The sequence below is a fragment of the Anabrus simplex genome, chromosome 12 (assembly GCF_040414725.1).
Source record: "Anabrus simplex isolate iqAnaSimp1 chromosome 12, ASM4041472v1, whole genome shotgun sequence".
NCBI classification, from domain to species: domain Eukaryota; kingdom Metazoa; phylum Arthropoda; class Insecta; order Orthoptera; family Tettigoniidae; genus Anabrus; species Anabrus simplex.
The window spans coordinates 37,824,851-37,842,952 of NC_090276.1; the positions used below are offsets into that span (position 1 = coordinate 37,824,851).

At 38.5% G+C, this 18,102-nt stretch overlaps 1 protein-coding gene across 4 annotated transcripts in view; it reads right to left on the reverse strand.

Moving 5' to 3' along the window:
* The window catches only part of LOC136884349 (uncharacterized), a 164,352-nt gene that overhangs the window by 93,199 nt on the left and 53,051 nt on the right, over positions 1–18,102 (reverse strand). For all 4 annotated transcript variants that reach the window (XM_068229931.1, XM_067156466.2, XM_067156465.2 and 1 more), the window contains 2 exons: positions 12,767–12,916; positions 6,260–6,412 (listed from right to left, as the gene is read on the reverse strand). In XM_068229931.1, coding sequence (XP_068086032.1) covers positions 6,260–6,412; positions 12,767–12,916 — 303 coding nt within the window. The remainder of the gene's footprint in view (positions 1–6,259; positions 6,413–12,766; positions 12,917–18,102) is intronic.

Consider the following 18,102-nt stretch of genomic DNA (forward strand, 5'->3'; position numbering starts at 1 on the left):
CTGATATCTAAAGTTTGAAGAATGGACGTTAAACCTTCAGGGATGATGACAGGATGGGACTTCATCAGTTTTATTTTCTCTTTTACAGCTTCCACCAGGTGACCCTGGAAACTGTCTGAGACAAGAAGGGATTTCTTTTGTAATAATGCCCCTGATCGTCTTCCCCAGACTTTCTCCAACCAATCCACCATCAAATCTGTTGTCATCCAGCCCTTTTCTTGAACTCGTGAGTGAATTCCATGTGGTGCAGTCTCCTTTGGTAATGTCTTCCTTTTAAAGATGGCGTACGGTGGAAGTTTGTTGCCACCTGCTGTAATGCACAACATCACTGTGCATCTTAATCTCTGCTCCAGTCGTCTTCACAAGGACACTCTTTGAGCCAGTTGGAGCAACGTGGTGTTATGCGGCATATCAAAAAACACTCGCGTCTGGTCAGCGTTACCAACCTGAGAGAGTAAATACTCATATTGCTGTCACACTTGTATTACGTAACGATGGAACTCGATTACCTTATACGTGTAGCCTCGAGGTAAACGCCGGCACAAAGATGTTCTCCTCTGTAAACTGAGATTTTGCCGTCTCATAAAACGAATCACCCAACCAATGCTTGCTTTAAAAGCCTTTCTGTCAATGTTGAGCATGGCAGCTATCTCGTGAGCTTTGTTCTGAATCATTTCGTAAGAGACAGCAAACAATCATTCCGAAGTTCATTGACTTAGGCAATTACACCATTATTAATTTCGGGATATTTCCCTGTTTTAGGCCCACGGAAAGATTTGGAGCTTGCCTTTGCAGTCACGAATTCATCTTTTTGACTCCACCAATACCGTATTGAATTAGGATCAACGGAGAAATGTCTTCCTGCAGCTTTCACTCCATTTGTATCCATTTGCCGTGTAGTTTGAATATTTCGACATTATGACGACTTGTAACAAACTGACTTAGAAACACGTCTACAACTTCACTGTTCAAATTTACAGTATGTTGTGACAATGGAAACATTTTATGTCAAGTACCGCTGTGTTCATTGTTGTCCATTATCAAGTCATTTGAAGGCCGCTCCAGTAAGAACAAACCAGGAGAGGGAATTATGCACGATATTAATAAAATCATTTTTAATGATGAAAAATCGTAGGGGAGGGAAATATGCGAGGGGGGAGCTTATGGGATAAAATACGGTTTATGTTCATTCTGAGTCACTGAAGGCCAGAAAATAGTGGATTTTTATTTTTATTTTTGCCTTTCCCAGAGTTTTCTGGCTTATTGGTCCTTTTTTTCAGAATTTTTTAGGTGTTCACAGCTTTTTCCCTTAACTTCACCTTCTTTCGACCACATTACTTCCCATTCTCAATGTTCATCCATCTCCTTAAACATCTTTTCTCTAGTAAATACATATATTTGAATTGTATCTGAGAAGAGGGAAAATGAAATGAAAAATTAAACTAGTGTTGGAAAAAAACCAGGGGTATCAAATTATGTACAAGATAAGTGAAATATTGCGCCCTGGGAAGCGACGTAAGGAGAGTCTCTGCGATCACTTTGAGACTCTGGCTAAATGGGGGTGTGATGCAATTATAAGAACTCACCAAGAGAGTTCTCTCAGCCTCTCACACCTTAATTCTTCTGTTTCTAACTACATGCGGTGCCCCTATTAGGCCGAGCAACCCAATGGAAGGTTGGGTATCCAATCCCAGCGGGAAACTGGGTCGGTGAGCAGAGAGGAATGGTGGGTCAGTGGAAGGCAACGGGAAACCACCAGTTATTTTCCCAAGACAACCTCATGGGTTTACTCAATCTCAAATTAGATTCTGGAGTAAGTCCCCCAGTCGGCTCTCCAGGGGGACGACAAGACGAAAAGGTTGAGAGGAGCCTTGGAATATGAAGATTTATCTCAACCATCCTTACGAGTCGTCAGAAGAATAGCAACCTGGAATGTACGAGGTCTCTTGCAGATGGGAAAACTACACATCATTGAAAGAGAAATGAAACTTCATGATGTGGACATACTTGGACTTAGTGAGACACACTGGAGAGGCTGTGGCCATTTTATGATTCAAACAAATAATATATGTTTTTCTGAAAGTGAGGATATGAGTCGTAATGGTGTCGCTGTAGTAATTCCAAATAATCTTAACAATGCTGTTATGGGTTATGAGCCCATCTGTGATACAATTATCTGTATTAAGATGAAAGCTTCTCCTTGTAATATCAACATCATTTTCACTAAAAGAAGAAATAGAAGAATTTTATGACCATCTGGAATATACCATCAGTAGGATACCTAAAAAGGAAATATTAGTCATCCAAGGGGATTTTAACGCGGAGGTAGGTAAGACTATTGTATAGATGATAGACATGCGAGACTTATGGTTGGACTGCACGGTCTGGGGGTGAGAAATGAATGCGGAGAGCATTTATTAGAATTTTGTGTGAATAACAACTTATCTGTAACACCCTCTTCCAACATCACACAAGGCGTCGCTCCACATGGATTTCTCCTGGATAAGGTTAGGAATCAAACTGATTTCATTTTGGTGAGGCAATGTCGGCAGACTTCAATCCTGGATTGTAAGACCTACCCTGCAGCAGATTGTGGTAGTGATTATATACTGCTATCTATGAAAATGCAGATAAAATTGTAATCATTGAAGAAGGTGAGAGTAAAACAGGTACGCATTATTGACAAAGATATTCTCCATGAGTTTGGTGAAAGAATAAGAACAAAATTCCAGCAAGTAGAGGAGGAAAGAGCTTCTTCTCAAACATGGGACAAGATGAAGGAAATCATCAATTCATCCCTTCCCAAACAAGTTCCTATTGCATCCGGGAGATAGTAGGTTCGAATCCCACTATCGGCAGCCCTGAAAATGGTTTTCCGTGGTTTCCCATTTTCACACCAGGCAAATGCTGGGGCTGTACCTTAATTAAGGCCACGGCCGCTTCCTTCCAACTCCTTGGCCTTTCCAATCCCGTCGTCGCCATAAGACCTATCTGCGTCGGCGCGACGTAAAGCCCCTAGCAAAAAAAAAAAAAAAAAAAAAAAACAAGTTCCTAAGACTCCTGAAGCAAAACATCCCTGGATTTCAACATCTACACTACCATTGATTGAAGAAAGGAGTACATTGATGAAATGTGGTATACAAACTGCAGAAGATGAGGAAACATACAGAGAACTTTGCCGAACAATACAGTGCAATTGTAGAATCGACAAGATACAGTATCTTACCAATATCTGTGATGAAATAGACCACCATCACAAGCTAAATGAAACATGACCTTTACAAGAAGATAAATAGCATCACCCGAGAGTTCAAACCACGTACATAGATGACTGAAGACGCACAGGGAAATGTAATTGGTGACAAGAAAGAAGTAATATCCAGGTGGAAACAACACTGCATAACCTTATAGGCAAAGGTAATAGCATAAGAGAACAATTGCATGGAATGTGACACAGAGCTTGCTATCCCATTTAGTGAAATTGAGAACGCCACCAAACATCTCAAAAACAACAAAGCCCCAGACATAGATGGTATTACTGGAGAAATGCTGAAAGTAATGGGAGAAGATGGCCTCCATGCTTTACATTCAATATATAATAAAGTGTGGAAAACTGGAGAATGGCCTTAAGACTGGATTACATCTGTTCTCATCCCCCTTCACAAAAGAGGGTCAGTTAGAGACTGTTCTAATTACTGCACCACAGCATTAATACCACATGCTAGTAAAGTTCTGCTGTACCTAATGAATCAACGACTAAAAACTTTCTCGCAATCTCAGATTTCTGCTTAACAAGCAAGGTTATGTGGCAGGTAAAGGTACACGAGAGTCAATAACAAACACGAGGCAGATAAGTGAAAAATGCAGCGAGTTCTGTGTCCCTGCCTGTATTTGTTTCCTCAATTATAAAAAGGCCTTTGACTGTGTAAAGTGGGACAAGTTGTGGGAAGTGCTCAATGAATGTGGAATCCCAAAACACTTCATGTCATTATTGAAAGGTCTTTGTAATAGTCATAATGCAACTCTAAGGGTTGATGCTCAGAATTTTTCAATGTGATAAATGGAGCCAGGCAAGGCTGCATATTGTCACTCCAACTCTACAACATCAACGCAGAGTATGTAATGAGAAGAGCACTGGATGGCTGGGATAGTGGAATTTCAATCGGTAGTAGGAAAATCAACAATTTATGCTTCACTGATGATACTTCACTCATTACAGGAAGTGGACAAGAACTTGATGATCGTCGACATAAGACCTATCTGTGTCGGTGCGACGTAAAGCCCGTAGCAAAATAATTAAAAAAATTAAAAAAGAACTTGATGAATTGCTCTCTACAGTGACAAACATTAGTTTGGATTTTGGTCTAGAAATTAACATGAAAAAGACCAAACTAATGGTTATCAACCGACGAAGTCAAATCCCAATCCAAGTAACAGGATGCCTGAAAGATCTGGCGTTTGTGAATGACTGTGTATATCTGGGCTCCATAATCAGTAACATGAGAAATTGTAATAAAGAAATAAAAAGACGGATCGTCCTAGGTTAATCTTAGAAAGATCTGGCAAAACCGGGCATTATCCAAAACTGTGAAAATACGACTGGTGGAATCACTGGTGTTTTCTGTTTTCCTGTACGGTTGCGAGACCTGGACTGTGAAGGCTAGCGACAAGAACCGAATATGTGGTGTTGACGGAGAACGCTCCGCATACCATGGACAGAAAGAACAAATGCATCCATTATAGAAGAACTGAGTATCACAAAACGTTTATCTTTCCACGTTAGTGAGTTACCTCCAGTTCCTGAGACACATTTTGAGGAGAGAAGGAGACAATTTGGAAAAGACCATTCTGCAAGGCAAAATTGAAGACACCAGACCAACAGGCAGAACACCAAGTAGATGGTTAGACCAAGCAAATAAGATCACCGGTCTACCTCTTCACAATATCTTAAGAAGAGCTGAAGACCGCTCAGGATGGAAAAATCTCGTTAAGGATGCAGTTACTAATGAAGTGAAGTAATGAGGTCACGATGCTCAGCAATGAGTAAACCAACTGACGATGATGATGATGATGAAGTGAAATAATGAAAGGAGAAAATAATGATGTGTTTTTGAAGAGGACGATCTCACTCGATTTAATTATGAACCCTAAACATCCGCTGATGTGGAGAGAAGTTTCTCGATGTTTCGCAACGTGCTATCTGAAATCAGACGATCTTTTACACCAAAGAACCTGGAGATGACTATTGTGATATACTGCAGAGCCAACTGAGGTAAGGTTTCCAAATTCCAATTTCTGCAATCCTACTGCGGTTAAGCCAAATATGATTCCAGTAATACCAATTTCAATGTCTTTCTCCAGGATGTCCATTGCTGGTTCACTGAATTCATTCTAGGTGGAAAAAATATTTCATTTTAAACTCAGCAAGTACTTTTTTAACAAAGACAGAATTCCTTTTTTAAAAATTATGTTAAATCTAAAAACTGTACTGTCTGAAATATTTCACTCTCATGTTTTTGTACTGCATGTTGCACACCACCAGAATCTTGCATTTTTAAACATAGTATTCCTTCATTAAATATGTAATTAAATAAAAAATTATAAACAAATTTGGGTCACATTTTTACGTCCTTTTTGACAGTTTTTAAAGTTCTTTTTAGGCAATTTATAAGTTTTCAACTTTCGAGCCCTACTGATAATGGTTGTTAAGACGTTCAAAACATCTTGTTCAAATGAACAGCTGAAGATGATCCAGTCATAAGATCGAAACTAGTCCTATTCGTATAAAATACACATGATATGATATATAGATTTGGATTCCCATAGGGAATCTGAAATATTTGTTCCGAATGAGTAAATTTATAACACGAATATAAATGGTCCGTTATTGGACATTATAAATCTTCCAGCTAACTCATTCCTGGTTGCCAGCGTTTCACCCCCGTGTGCTAGGCTGGGCTCTTCAGTTGGTACCTCGCACACCTACCAAGACGCTAGCTAGTGCATACCGTGGAGGCCACTACGTAGGCTAAGGGGCGAAACGCTGGCAACCACGAATGAGTTAGCTGGAAAATTTATAATGTCCAATAACGGACCATTTATATTGGTATTATAAAATACACATATCGATTGGGTGGAATAAAACATCAAGTTACAAGCTAAGATTGTTAAAAGTGAGTTACAACCATCAATATGGGCAAAAAATAAAAATTATCGCTTACATTTGAGTTAAATATTACAAAAACCTGCTTATAAATACCTGAAACTTGAATGTCTTGTATTACGACAGGCTCTTCTTGTACTACAGCAGGATTTTCATCTCCATTGATGTTCACCAGCATTTCTTCATCAACTTCTAACGTTTGAGTGACCCTGTTCATTGGCCTTGTGCGATCAATTCCATCACCTCTTGCTAGAAAGAGACATTATTATCAACTCCCATTATAATTACAAACAAAATGAGGAATTGAATAATAATGTTATTGGCTTTACGTCCCAATAAATAAAAATAATCAATAAACATAAATATCACCCCTCTACCACTTTGAAAAAGATAAACCAAACAACTCCCTTTCTATCTTTACGTTCAACGAACAAATTTACAAAGTCATCAACATCTTTAAAAAGCACGATGTAAAAGTAGTTTTCAAAACCAACAATAGAAATGCAGAAGTCTTATATAATACCACACCCATACAACAAGTTCAATAGTTTTTCAAAATCGAAGAAAATCAGGAGTATACAGGATTATTTGCAACAGTTGTAATTTTTTTTTTTCTGCTGCTGGCTTTTTTGTCGCACAGACACAGATATGTCTTATGGCGACGATGCGACAGGAAAGGGCTACGACTGGGAAGGAAGCGGCCATGGCCTTAATTAAGATACAGCCCCAGCATTTGCCTGGTGTGAAAATGGGAAACCACGGAAAACCATTTTCAGGGCTGCCGACAGTGGCGTTCGAACCTACTGTCTCTCGAATACTGGATACTGGCCGCACTTAAGCGACTGCAGCTATCGAGCTCGGTGGTTGTAATTCTTCTTATGTCGGTCAGACCGGGAAGAATTTTAATATAAGGTACTCGGAGCACATCAATGCCCTGAAGTACAATACATTCTCAGCTTTATGGCAGCATGTGCATTACTATAACCACAAATTCAGAGACATAAAACCAGATATGGAAATTCTCAAAATCATCAACAAAAGACCCCTCCTTAACATTACTGAAAGATGCTTCACACATATAGATCAATATTTATTTATATTTTTTTTGCTAGGGGCTTTACGTTGCACCGACACAGATAGGTCTGATGTTTGGCTTTTCAGGCGTTTGCTCTATTAACCAGCATTTCGTCTTAGGTCTGACACTAGACTCTTCAGAGTGGGATGTGTCAGACCCTACCCACTGATGCTGGGGTGTATGCAGGTCAACTTATCAGAAGCCTTTTATGAGGCACAGTCTGATAACTGCATACGGGAGATAAGACTCCACAATGGAATTAATGCCCGCCTAGCAATTCCAAATGGAAATTCTAAGTTCCCATGGAGGGAATTAGATATTTTTCCACCAATAGAGCATATCAAAATCAGATCAAAAAATAGATGTTTGGCTTTTCAGGCGTTTGCTCTATTAACCAGCATTTCGTCTCAGGTCTGATACTAGACTCTTCAGAGTCTGACACATCCCACTCTGAAGAGTCTAGTGTCAGACCTAAGACGAAATGCTGGTTAATAGAGCAAACGCCTGAAAAGCCAAACATCTAATTTTTGATCTGATTTTGATATGCTCTATTGGTGGAAAAATATCTAATTCCCTCCATGGGAACTTAGAATTTCCACAGATAGGTCTTACGGCGACAATGGGATGGGATAGGCCTAGGAGTTGGAATGAAGCGGCCGTGGCCTTTATTAAGGTACAGTCCCACCATTTGCCTGGTGTGAAAATGGGAAACCACGGAAAACCATCTTCAGGGCTGCCGATAGTGGGATTCAAACCTACGATCTCCCGGATGCAAGCTCACAGCCGCGTGCCTCTACGCGTACGGTCAACTCGCCCGGTAAGATCAATATTTTAAACCAAATCATAATCTAAATGACATTTCAGAAAAACCAAATATCGTATTTGACCTCCTTCTAATTTCCAATTTTAGAAACATCAACCCAACAAGTCACAATTCAGTTTTTCATAATATTAACAGGACCTTTCCTCAGCAGCCAGCTATTTTCCCCACATCCTTCGGCACCGCCTTAATCCCACCTTCCCCTCCCTCTCCTTTTTCTGACCTCTCACCTTGTCCCATCCCTTCCTTTTCCTTTGAATCTCACAACCGTTAGTATGAGGCACACAACAATAGGCCACGCACCACATGCCGCAACGAGAGGCAAGTCTCATATAATCTGTGACATTTGACTAACACGCTCTCTCCTTCAATTCATTAATTTTATATAATTCCATTTATTCAGATTAAATTCATGGGCACCACAATGAATTGCGAATTTATACCAGCCACAAATTAGGAACGTGTCAGTTTTAACCATATCTTCATGTGCCGTCCGGACAATGTCCAACAGCATTTCACCATGATTTTAACAAGCAATATGGGAACATTTCATTTTATTTACGTTGGTTGATGTGGAAACACAATCTAGCAGTTCTGCGTCAGCTGGTGGTTATTTCCAGTGGGGTCCAGTGGCTTGCATACTGCTAACACCACTAAAGTAGATTTGGTGATTAATGATCTGACTACAGAATCAATATTTAGCAGTTTCCGTTTTGCAATTGAAATTGTAATGATTAGCAGTTATGGAACTAACAATTCTATGAATATTAATGCAAGAAAGAGTCTGGATGATGAGCATACTGCAGATGCTAAGAATTCAGAGCCTAATTTATTTTTCAAATTTTACACATAGTTCATCACAGATTTTAATGTCAATTGTGTGTTTGTACATTTGTTTTTATGTCAATTGTGTGTTTATACATTTGTTTAGTTATTAGTAGGGCTCGAATTATTTAAAAATGCATATGCGCATATGCAAATGCATATTTGGAACGTTAATGCATATTCTGAACGTTAGTGCATATACAGATATTTTTCTCTTATGTGTGATCGATTATCTAAGATCTCTGAACTAAATGAAAATCTAATGAACTTTATATGTTGTACATCCCTCGGCAACACGAGAAGCCTTTCCTGATCATGGAAAATGCTTTCAGTGTCGCAATACAAGCAGGTATACGGATTATGATCCTTTTCACCACAGCTATCTCCTTTTTTTCTGACATTCCTTCCTCCTTACAGTAGCCTCCCTAGGTTTGCTTAAACAAGGGCGTTCATCTGTTAACTTGCTCTTTGTCTACTGCAGTGTTTTTACTGAAATACCCTAAAATGTAAAAAAGGCTAAAGATAAGAGCTCTAGGTCTTCTTTAATTAAACCGTGGATATCAGGCAATAGTGACTATACAAGTGACTGATGTAGTGTACTGTCAAGTGTGCGACAAAAGTGTAAAATGCGATAAAAAATGTCAAACTGAACAGCATTCGAAAACGACTTCACATCTCAGATCAAAAGAACAGAGTAACAATATGCAACGCTACTTTTAACCTACGTGGAAACACGGAGTGAAGTTAGTACATTTTCCGCTGATATTTGTGGAACTTTTGTATGAAGTTTGAATAATCCACATCTACGCTCATTTCTTGAAAAGTATTGTGCTAATCAACGGATACCAGATGAATCTACTCTAAGGAAGAACAATTTACTTTCAATGCACGCTCTGTCGTGAATTCGATACGATCTGACATAGGAGAGGATTGTGTCTGGATATCGGTAGATGAAACATTGTCAATACATTGCGAACTGCATAGTGGGTCAATTATGTCCAGAAGAACCTGGCAAACCTCATTTACATTCGTGCAAAGTGCTAGAAAAATCCAACCACACGCTACAGTTGCAAGATTTGTTAACGATTCCCTGCCACTTCTGTGGCCTAGTGAATCAGAAAACGATTGTTACAAAGTGCGCCTTTCGGCCACAGATACAGCTTCGTATATGATGAAAGCTGGTCAGTCTCTTAGAGTATTTTTTCCAAGTCGCATCAATGTCACATGTTTCGTCCATGGATGGCATCGTATTGCAAGATACGTACCCTCTTTCCATCTGTCAACAAAGTCATTTCAAGCGAGAAGAAAATATGTTCCTAAAAGCACCGGCTTGTGTACAGTTGTACAAAACACATCTGCCTCAGGTTTCCCTTGCGCTGGAACCTGTTCTCACAAGATGGGGAACTTGGTTATCCGCAATATCGTTCTACCAGGAGAACTTTAATCAAGTGAAAGGTGCTCACAATTTCATAATTTCATCTTCGACTTCTTTAAAATTCTTGTTGTGGGCCACTGAATGCATGTTTTGTACAGTACGCATTTTTAATCTATCTTCGTCTTCACGCTAACGCCAAACTTTGGCTTTAGTTAGGCCATACTTTCTTGCAGCTGCACAGTTATTCATTTCACATGTTTAATAACCACTGACTTAAAAATGGCATCATAATCTCAACAGGAACCCGTTGACAATTTGCTGGCAATACCTGTTCCACGTGTCTCTACAATACGACAATTCTTCCCTACAATACGACAATCCATAATGAAAATATCCTGCTGTCTATAAATCTGTTAATTTTACTAAGCATCAGGTACAGTAGACACGTTGTAACTCTACCACCGAGTAGTTGTGGCCTTTCTAAGAATTCGAAGGGTCACTCCCTTGCTATTCCAATTCGAGTAACAGCTGGAGCTCGAAAGTACATACTGGTCGACCTTGCAGCTAGCTCAAGTGAGTAATGTTTTGATACCATTCTGCAGATTTGATAAATGCTTCACTATTTTCTGAGAACCAGTGATGTAACATGGAGGCAGCATACAACCAGCTGCAGCGGCTAGCGATATATAGGCTTAATAAAGACTCACACAGTGAAAGCCAACAAGTTTTGTTTGCACATGCAGGGTTGAAGGGAAACAGCAGGGTTACCGTGGTAGCTGCCAGAGGTGTTCATTAGTGTCAGATTGCGAATGCAAGACGACTTGATTTTTCATATGAAATCCTGAGAAAGAAAGTTATCTTGGATTCGGAGAAATACAGTAATATTTTTGATCATTTTTCTAACAACCTATCGAAAAGTGTTCTGAATTTTTCAGACAGTGAGGTATGTGGTCAACATAGGTTGTGATATGAAAGAACAAGAAAAACACTGCTGGTGAATTATACAGTGGTAGGTAAACAAGCAAATTAGGAAAATGGTTATTCTGTCGACCGAGGCCAATAAACCCATTAGTATGGCCTGTCATAGATCTTGCTCCATAAGCAGTGATTGCCAACAAAATTATGTAAAGGAAGATTCGAAAAATTAAAACAATTGTTGATTACATGTCATATCCAATCAAATCAGACTTAAAACAAAAAATAAATTGCTGCTAACATCAGTAAAATATATTCAATGAGAAAGTTGATCCTTGAAAATGAGATATTAATTCTGAAAAATGTGTTTTTCTAAAAGTCCTTACAGAATAAGATTCACTTCTGAAATTACTACCAACTTAAAGAGATGCAACAAATGCAACACTCATGTTTCAGTTCAATGCATTTGTGTGAATCTGCATTTTCATATTAAAATGACAAAGAGAAAGCAATGTACTAACATGACTGATGTCCCTAAAACTAGTCCTCACCCAGTCTGTTCCGGTTAGGAACTCAAGTCCACTGTTTAATTTATCCTTCTCACAAACCAGAGCATTCCTGACCAATGGCTACTCAAGGAAACAGATTGACGAAGTGCTACATCCTAAGCCAAAAGACAGACTGTCACGCGATTCTCGTCTTAAGAGTCTGGCATTCTTTCCATACGTACAATCTGTCACGGATAGCATTGGCAATATTCTCGGAAGGCACAATATCCAGACCATTTTTAAGCCTAATACGCAATTGCATGCAATCCGTCAAAGATCCTATTGGTTAAACTGTGCTGGAATATACATGATTCCTTGCTCCTGTGGATAGGTTTATGTTGGCCAAACATGTAAGAAGGTAGAAACGAGTGTTAAAGAACATGCCATACTTAATGACCATCAAAACATTTTTTATGCAACTTCTGTCATTTACAAACCGAAACATTTTATACCCAGAATCATTCGCGAGGTGATAGAAATTGGTAAACACCCAAATAATTTTAACAAAGGTGATGGCTATATACTGAGTAGATCATGGCTACTCACCATAGTTAACTCATCAACATCTTTCTCCTTGACTCTTGGAGGCCCTGGAATGAACTATATTTCTAACAGGGTCTCTATTCTGAGTAGTTACTAAGTTACTATGAAGTGACTGTTGCCAATACATAATTTGTTATTGCTCTGAAGACGATCTTGGTCACAGGATCGAAACATGTCAGCAGATCATTTACATTACGCGACCTAATATCACCTAATATGTCATTGAGTGGCCATGAAAGTCTGCGTATTAATTTAACTGCTAGGTTTTTCAGTCTGCTGAAACTAATGAATAAATAAATAAAATTTAGAAAATACCTGAAAAATAAACCATGTAATAATAGATTTTACCTGATAAAGAAACAACATTAATTTCTAAATTTTAGTTATTCATAAATTAGTTTTGACAGGCTGAAAAACCTAACAGTTATAAATGAATACAGTCGACACTGAAAAGAAATTACTTCGACTATAACAAATGACTGAATTTATGTCGTCGGTATACCTTCATCATCTTCCACTGGCATCCCGTTGTTCTGAGCCATGTTTAAATTGGTCATATCAAGTCGCTGAAGGGCAATGCTGGCTTTCTTAAGTGTGTGCCCACCAACCATTGGGTTTACAAGCTGGGTTCTGGACATAGCAGTGACTGGAACTGAAAACCAAAAATATTACAGTATTAAGAGTTGTTCTTTACTGGTAATACATTTACAGCAAGGGATTCAAAAAGAAAGTATGGAAAAATCATACACAGGCAAAATCAACATTAATCTGACCATATTGATGGTCTCTTTTGGTCCGTATTGGCTTTTACCATTAATCTCATTACACTGAAAATCAGAAGTTTAATAGGAGTGCGTTACAAAATAAAATGTTAATTAAGGTCAAACTAATCGAAGCTTGTATTACTTGTGATGAGTTACAATTGCTCAGTACATATTATTTCGACTTGTTTCAAGCTATCATCAGCTTACAATCAAACGAAGTAATAATTCTCTTATAAACTAAGAGACATGCATAATAAACACATTAAAAACATATGAACATTTATGAGGATGAATCAACATTGATGCCCCTTGAAAACAGTGGAATGTCATGTGAAAATCTATCTACAAACATAAAATAACGGACCCTTCTTAGAAATGAGATTTGTAACGATTAATAGGAGTCCACCTTAACAATACACTCTTAAAAAAAACATTTTGTTTATTATTGTGGTTTAGAAATGAAATATATACAGTACATGTTAATAAAAATTACATCATAACCTACATGACAAATCTACAAATACCAAAGAATATTTCTAGGTTAGAATGGGATCAAGCAAGAAGTAATATAGATTATGAAACAGATCTTTGCTTCGTTCGGCCCCTGTCAATTTTTGGTGAGTGATAATGCAAAAGCTTTAACCTCTGCGCGGTTCTGTACTTTCTGTTTTGATCTATCCATCTCTCACGTAACCACTACCCCGTATTATCAGAGGCCAAATTATGCTGAAAGCGTGAATCGTAATCTTTGATCTGCTCTCATTGCCTATCACTCTGCTGACCACTCTAAGTGGGATTAATCACTAAATTGGATTTGCTTTCAACACTGCCGTCCATGAGAGTCATAAACAAACTCCTGCTTCATTAATGCTAGCCTTTACTCCAAATTCTCCACTCTCAAATCTGTGGTCATTAATGATCTTCTGCTTGACAACGCCAGCCCAGAAAAAGATCCGAGCTAATTGGCACTGCACGCGAAAAAACTTGAAAGTTTATTATGCTAAAGTTCAGCGTAATCACAATCACGGGCGAAGACCCCACAATCTGTCTGTGGGTGACCAGGTGTTTGTTAAAACACATCCCGTCAGTAGTGCTGCTGACCATGTTATCAGTAAGTTGGCCCCCAGATTTCGAGGTCCTTGCACCATCTTAAAATTTCTTACCCCAATATCTGATTAGTAAGTGATCCCAAAAGGAAAAGGATCAGCAGAGTAGTAAGATTTTAGATGCCGGCCAGCATGTATTAGTTATCTCTGTACCCTAATCATAAGTTATTTGAGTAATTTAGTAATAGGAATTGTAATTGATGTGTATAAATACATTAGGTATCCTCCTTAAGCATTTATCTCCTTTAGGGTAATGGGCTTTAGTATGATAAGTAAGTTAGGTAGGTTTTAGTTTAGGGTCACTGATTGGAATTTATTCCCCTAACATTCCTGGCTCTGGGTATACTCCTGTAGTTTTATTTTTCTTTCACCCACCTTTAATCTTGTCTGAAATGTATGAATAGTGCTTGCCCCGGGGGCTGGGTACCCTAAGTCCCTGGTGTAGGAGGGGGTCTCTACATGAAATTTGTTGAGACACTGTTAGGGTGACTAAGCTAGTCAGTAAATTAAAGAAAGAAAAAAAAAAAAAAAACCTCCCTTGAAAACTGTCTTGTCTCCAAGATCTTCTAGTCAGGGTATCCTTGCCTTAAGTATTCCCCTGTCTGCTGCGTGTTGGTTTATGTTGCAATGGCAGCGGTGACCGACTTCATCTGATGGCAACCTAATGTGTCTAGTTGAGAGGCACCCTGTATGACTTAGGCGCTACCAACCGGCACCGCAATCCAGTAGCCAAATATCCAGATGGCGGCAGTCTTCCCAGATTGCGCCTCACCTCTCCGCCCATTACGCGTTGGTTCAAGATACACATGTAGCAGCAAGTCAGTGACCATCAAATCTCCGTAAACAACTAAGGGACAAATCACTCCTCAACCAACGCAAGGGGCACACCTGATTTATGTTTTTCACTTACAAGATCAGTAGTTCCCCATTTGAAGCCCAATAATAATACACCATCTATACATAATAATGTTTGAAACAACGCAAGGGAGTCTCATAAGGTTTTTTACGCCGATCCAGGCAACATTTTATCCATCTGTACAGTTCGTTTTTCAACCAGTACATGTGATTTCAACACACCTCATCACGTTTAATCTATGAAACAAGATCATAGTTCATTACAAGAGCTAACTCCTAATGTGAAAAACTGTTTTAATTGCAAGCAGTAAAATACCATTAAGCAAAGATTATTATGATCATTGATTTATACGAACTATCACTCAACAGCATATTATTGTAACATCTTCATGTCATTCATTCCACTTACATTTTAAGCAATTTTAATGGTCACTATTTGTTTTAATAAACATAATATAATCTTACTGATCCCGGTATATATAATGTAAAAATGTCTATAATACAGGGCCCTGATCCCGGTATATATAATGTAAAAATGTCTATAATACATTGATTTAAAAAAAACAATTTTTAACAATTTAAAAATAATCAGTAAGATTATATTATGTTTATTAAAACAAATAGTGACCATTAAAATTGCTTAAAATGTAAGTGGAATGAATGACATGAAGATGTTACAATAATATGCTGTTGAGTGATTGTTCGTATAAATCAATGATCATAATAAATCTTTGCTTAATGGTATTTTACTGGGGAGATCCCTTTGAGAGAAGGATACAGGCTGTATTACAGCGGAGGACCTGAAGCAAAAAATGGAGTGGCCATCATACTTAGAAGAGAAATCCAAGAATATCTGGAATATATAAAGTACGTCAGTGATAGGATGATGATGATGAGACTCCAGTTTGAAAATGGCGTGAAAATTCTATTTCAGTTGTATGCCCCACAAACTGGTTGCATAGATGAACATCTAGAGGACTTCTTAGAGGAAGTGGAGAGAGAGGAAGTACTATTGATGGGAGATCTAAATGCACAAGTTGGAATGGAAAGACAAGGAAAGGAAGATGTTGTAGGGCCCTTTGGATATGGAAATGTAAATCCAGAAGGTGAGTTGTTGGTGGATTTTTGCATGAGGAATCAAATGATTGTTGGAAACACCTGGTTTAGGAAGAAGAACAGTCAGAAGATTACAAGGTATGGTTGGGGAGACAGACGAACAAAGACCATGATTGATTATATAATCATAGAGAAAGAACACCGGAAGAACCTTGTAGATGTAACAGCCATGCCTGAAGAAGCCTTTGGTGGAGATCACAGAGTTGTGATAGGAAAAATGAACGTTGGAAAGATTGAAAAACCCCAATTAAGAAGAGAAAAAAGAATTAAAGTATGGAAGTTGAAGGAGAAAAGCATACAAGAAGAATTCCAAAGGGAAATAATACCATTGGTACCCAGGACAGAGGTGGGGAATGTTGAAGAGGAATGGAAAAGATTTAAGGAAGCACTGGTTGGATGTGCAGAAAAGGTGTGTGGCAGAACATCAGGAAATGTGAAAGACAAAGAAACACACTGGTGGAATGATAGGGTAAAGATTAAAGTGAAGGAAAAGAAAATGGCATGGAAAACATCTAAGACTGAAGAAAGTAGAAGAAAATATGTGGAGGCAAAGAATTTGGCCAAGAAAGTAGTGGAGGAAGAAAAGAGGAAAAGCTGGGCCTTATTCACACAGACATTGAGAGATGATACGCAGGGCAGCAAGAAATTACTGTATGGTATCTTAAGAAACAAACAGAGAGATCAAGTAAACACCAGATTTGTGAAGGATGAAGGTGGCATAATTTTAACAAAGCCAGAAGAAATAAGAAATAAGAAATAGATGGAGAGAGTATTTTCAGAAGCTGCTGAACATAAGAACAGATGACAGTCATTCAATAGACGGCCAGGAAAGGCAATTAGTTGACGAAGAAATGGATAAAGAAATTACAATGAATGAAATTGAAATGGCAGTAAGAAAGATGAAGAATGGAAAAACTGCTGGAATAGATGAAATTTCAGTGGAGATGATAAAGGCAGCTGGAGCTGTAGGCCTGCAGTGGACATATCGGGTTCTCAGGAATGACTGGGAGAATAAGGAGGTCCCTGAGGATTGGCAAAAAGGAATAATCATCCCAATTTTCAAGAAAGGTGATAAGAAAGTTTTGAAGAACTACAGGGGAATTACTCTAATATCGCATGTTGCTAAGATAATAGAAAGGATACTGGAAAGTAGAATAAGGTTGAGGGTTGAGAAGCAGATACAGGAAAATCAGTTTGGTTTCAGAAGTAGAAGGTCAACAATAGAACCCATTTTCATTATGAGACAACTAATGGAAAAGCATTGGGAGTACGGGAATGATATGGTGATGACATTCATTGATATTGAAAAGGCATATGACAGTGTCCCTAGGACGAAAGTTTGGGACAGTCTGGTGCAAAAAGGAATTGGACAGGGATTAATAAAAATGATCATGGCATTGTATAAGGAATGTTGTAGTTGCGTGCAAACACAAGTTGGCAGGACAAGTTGGTTCAAAATAACTAGTGGGCTGAGACAGGGAAGTGTTCTATCACCTAGCCTGTTTACAATACTGATGGATGACATCATGAGAACAGCAAAAGCAGCATATGGAGGAAAAGAAATGAGCATGATGTTATTTGCAGATGATATTGTGATTTAGGGAGAAGACAACATGAAGGTTCAAGAACAGTTGAATGTGGTGAATGGGAAGATTGAAGAATGTGGATTGAAAATAAGTGTAGAAAAGAGTAAAACTCTTGTTATGACTAGAGGGGAGAAAGAAGGGAAAGGTCAGATTAGACTTGCAGACAAGCCCCTGGAAGTACTGAAAACGTTTAAATACCTGGGGAGTGAATTAATGGAGAATGCTCGACTGGATGCTGAGATTAGTAAAAGGATTCAAGCTGGAAGTTGTTTCTATCATAGTGTAAGAAATATGTTATGGGACAAAGATGTGCCAATGGAAGCAAAGAATACTACGTACAAGATGTATTACGTACCCATAACAACTTACGGAGCAGAAAATTGGACAATGACAAAGAAGGATGAGAGTCGA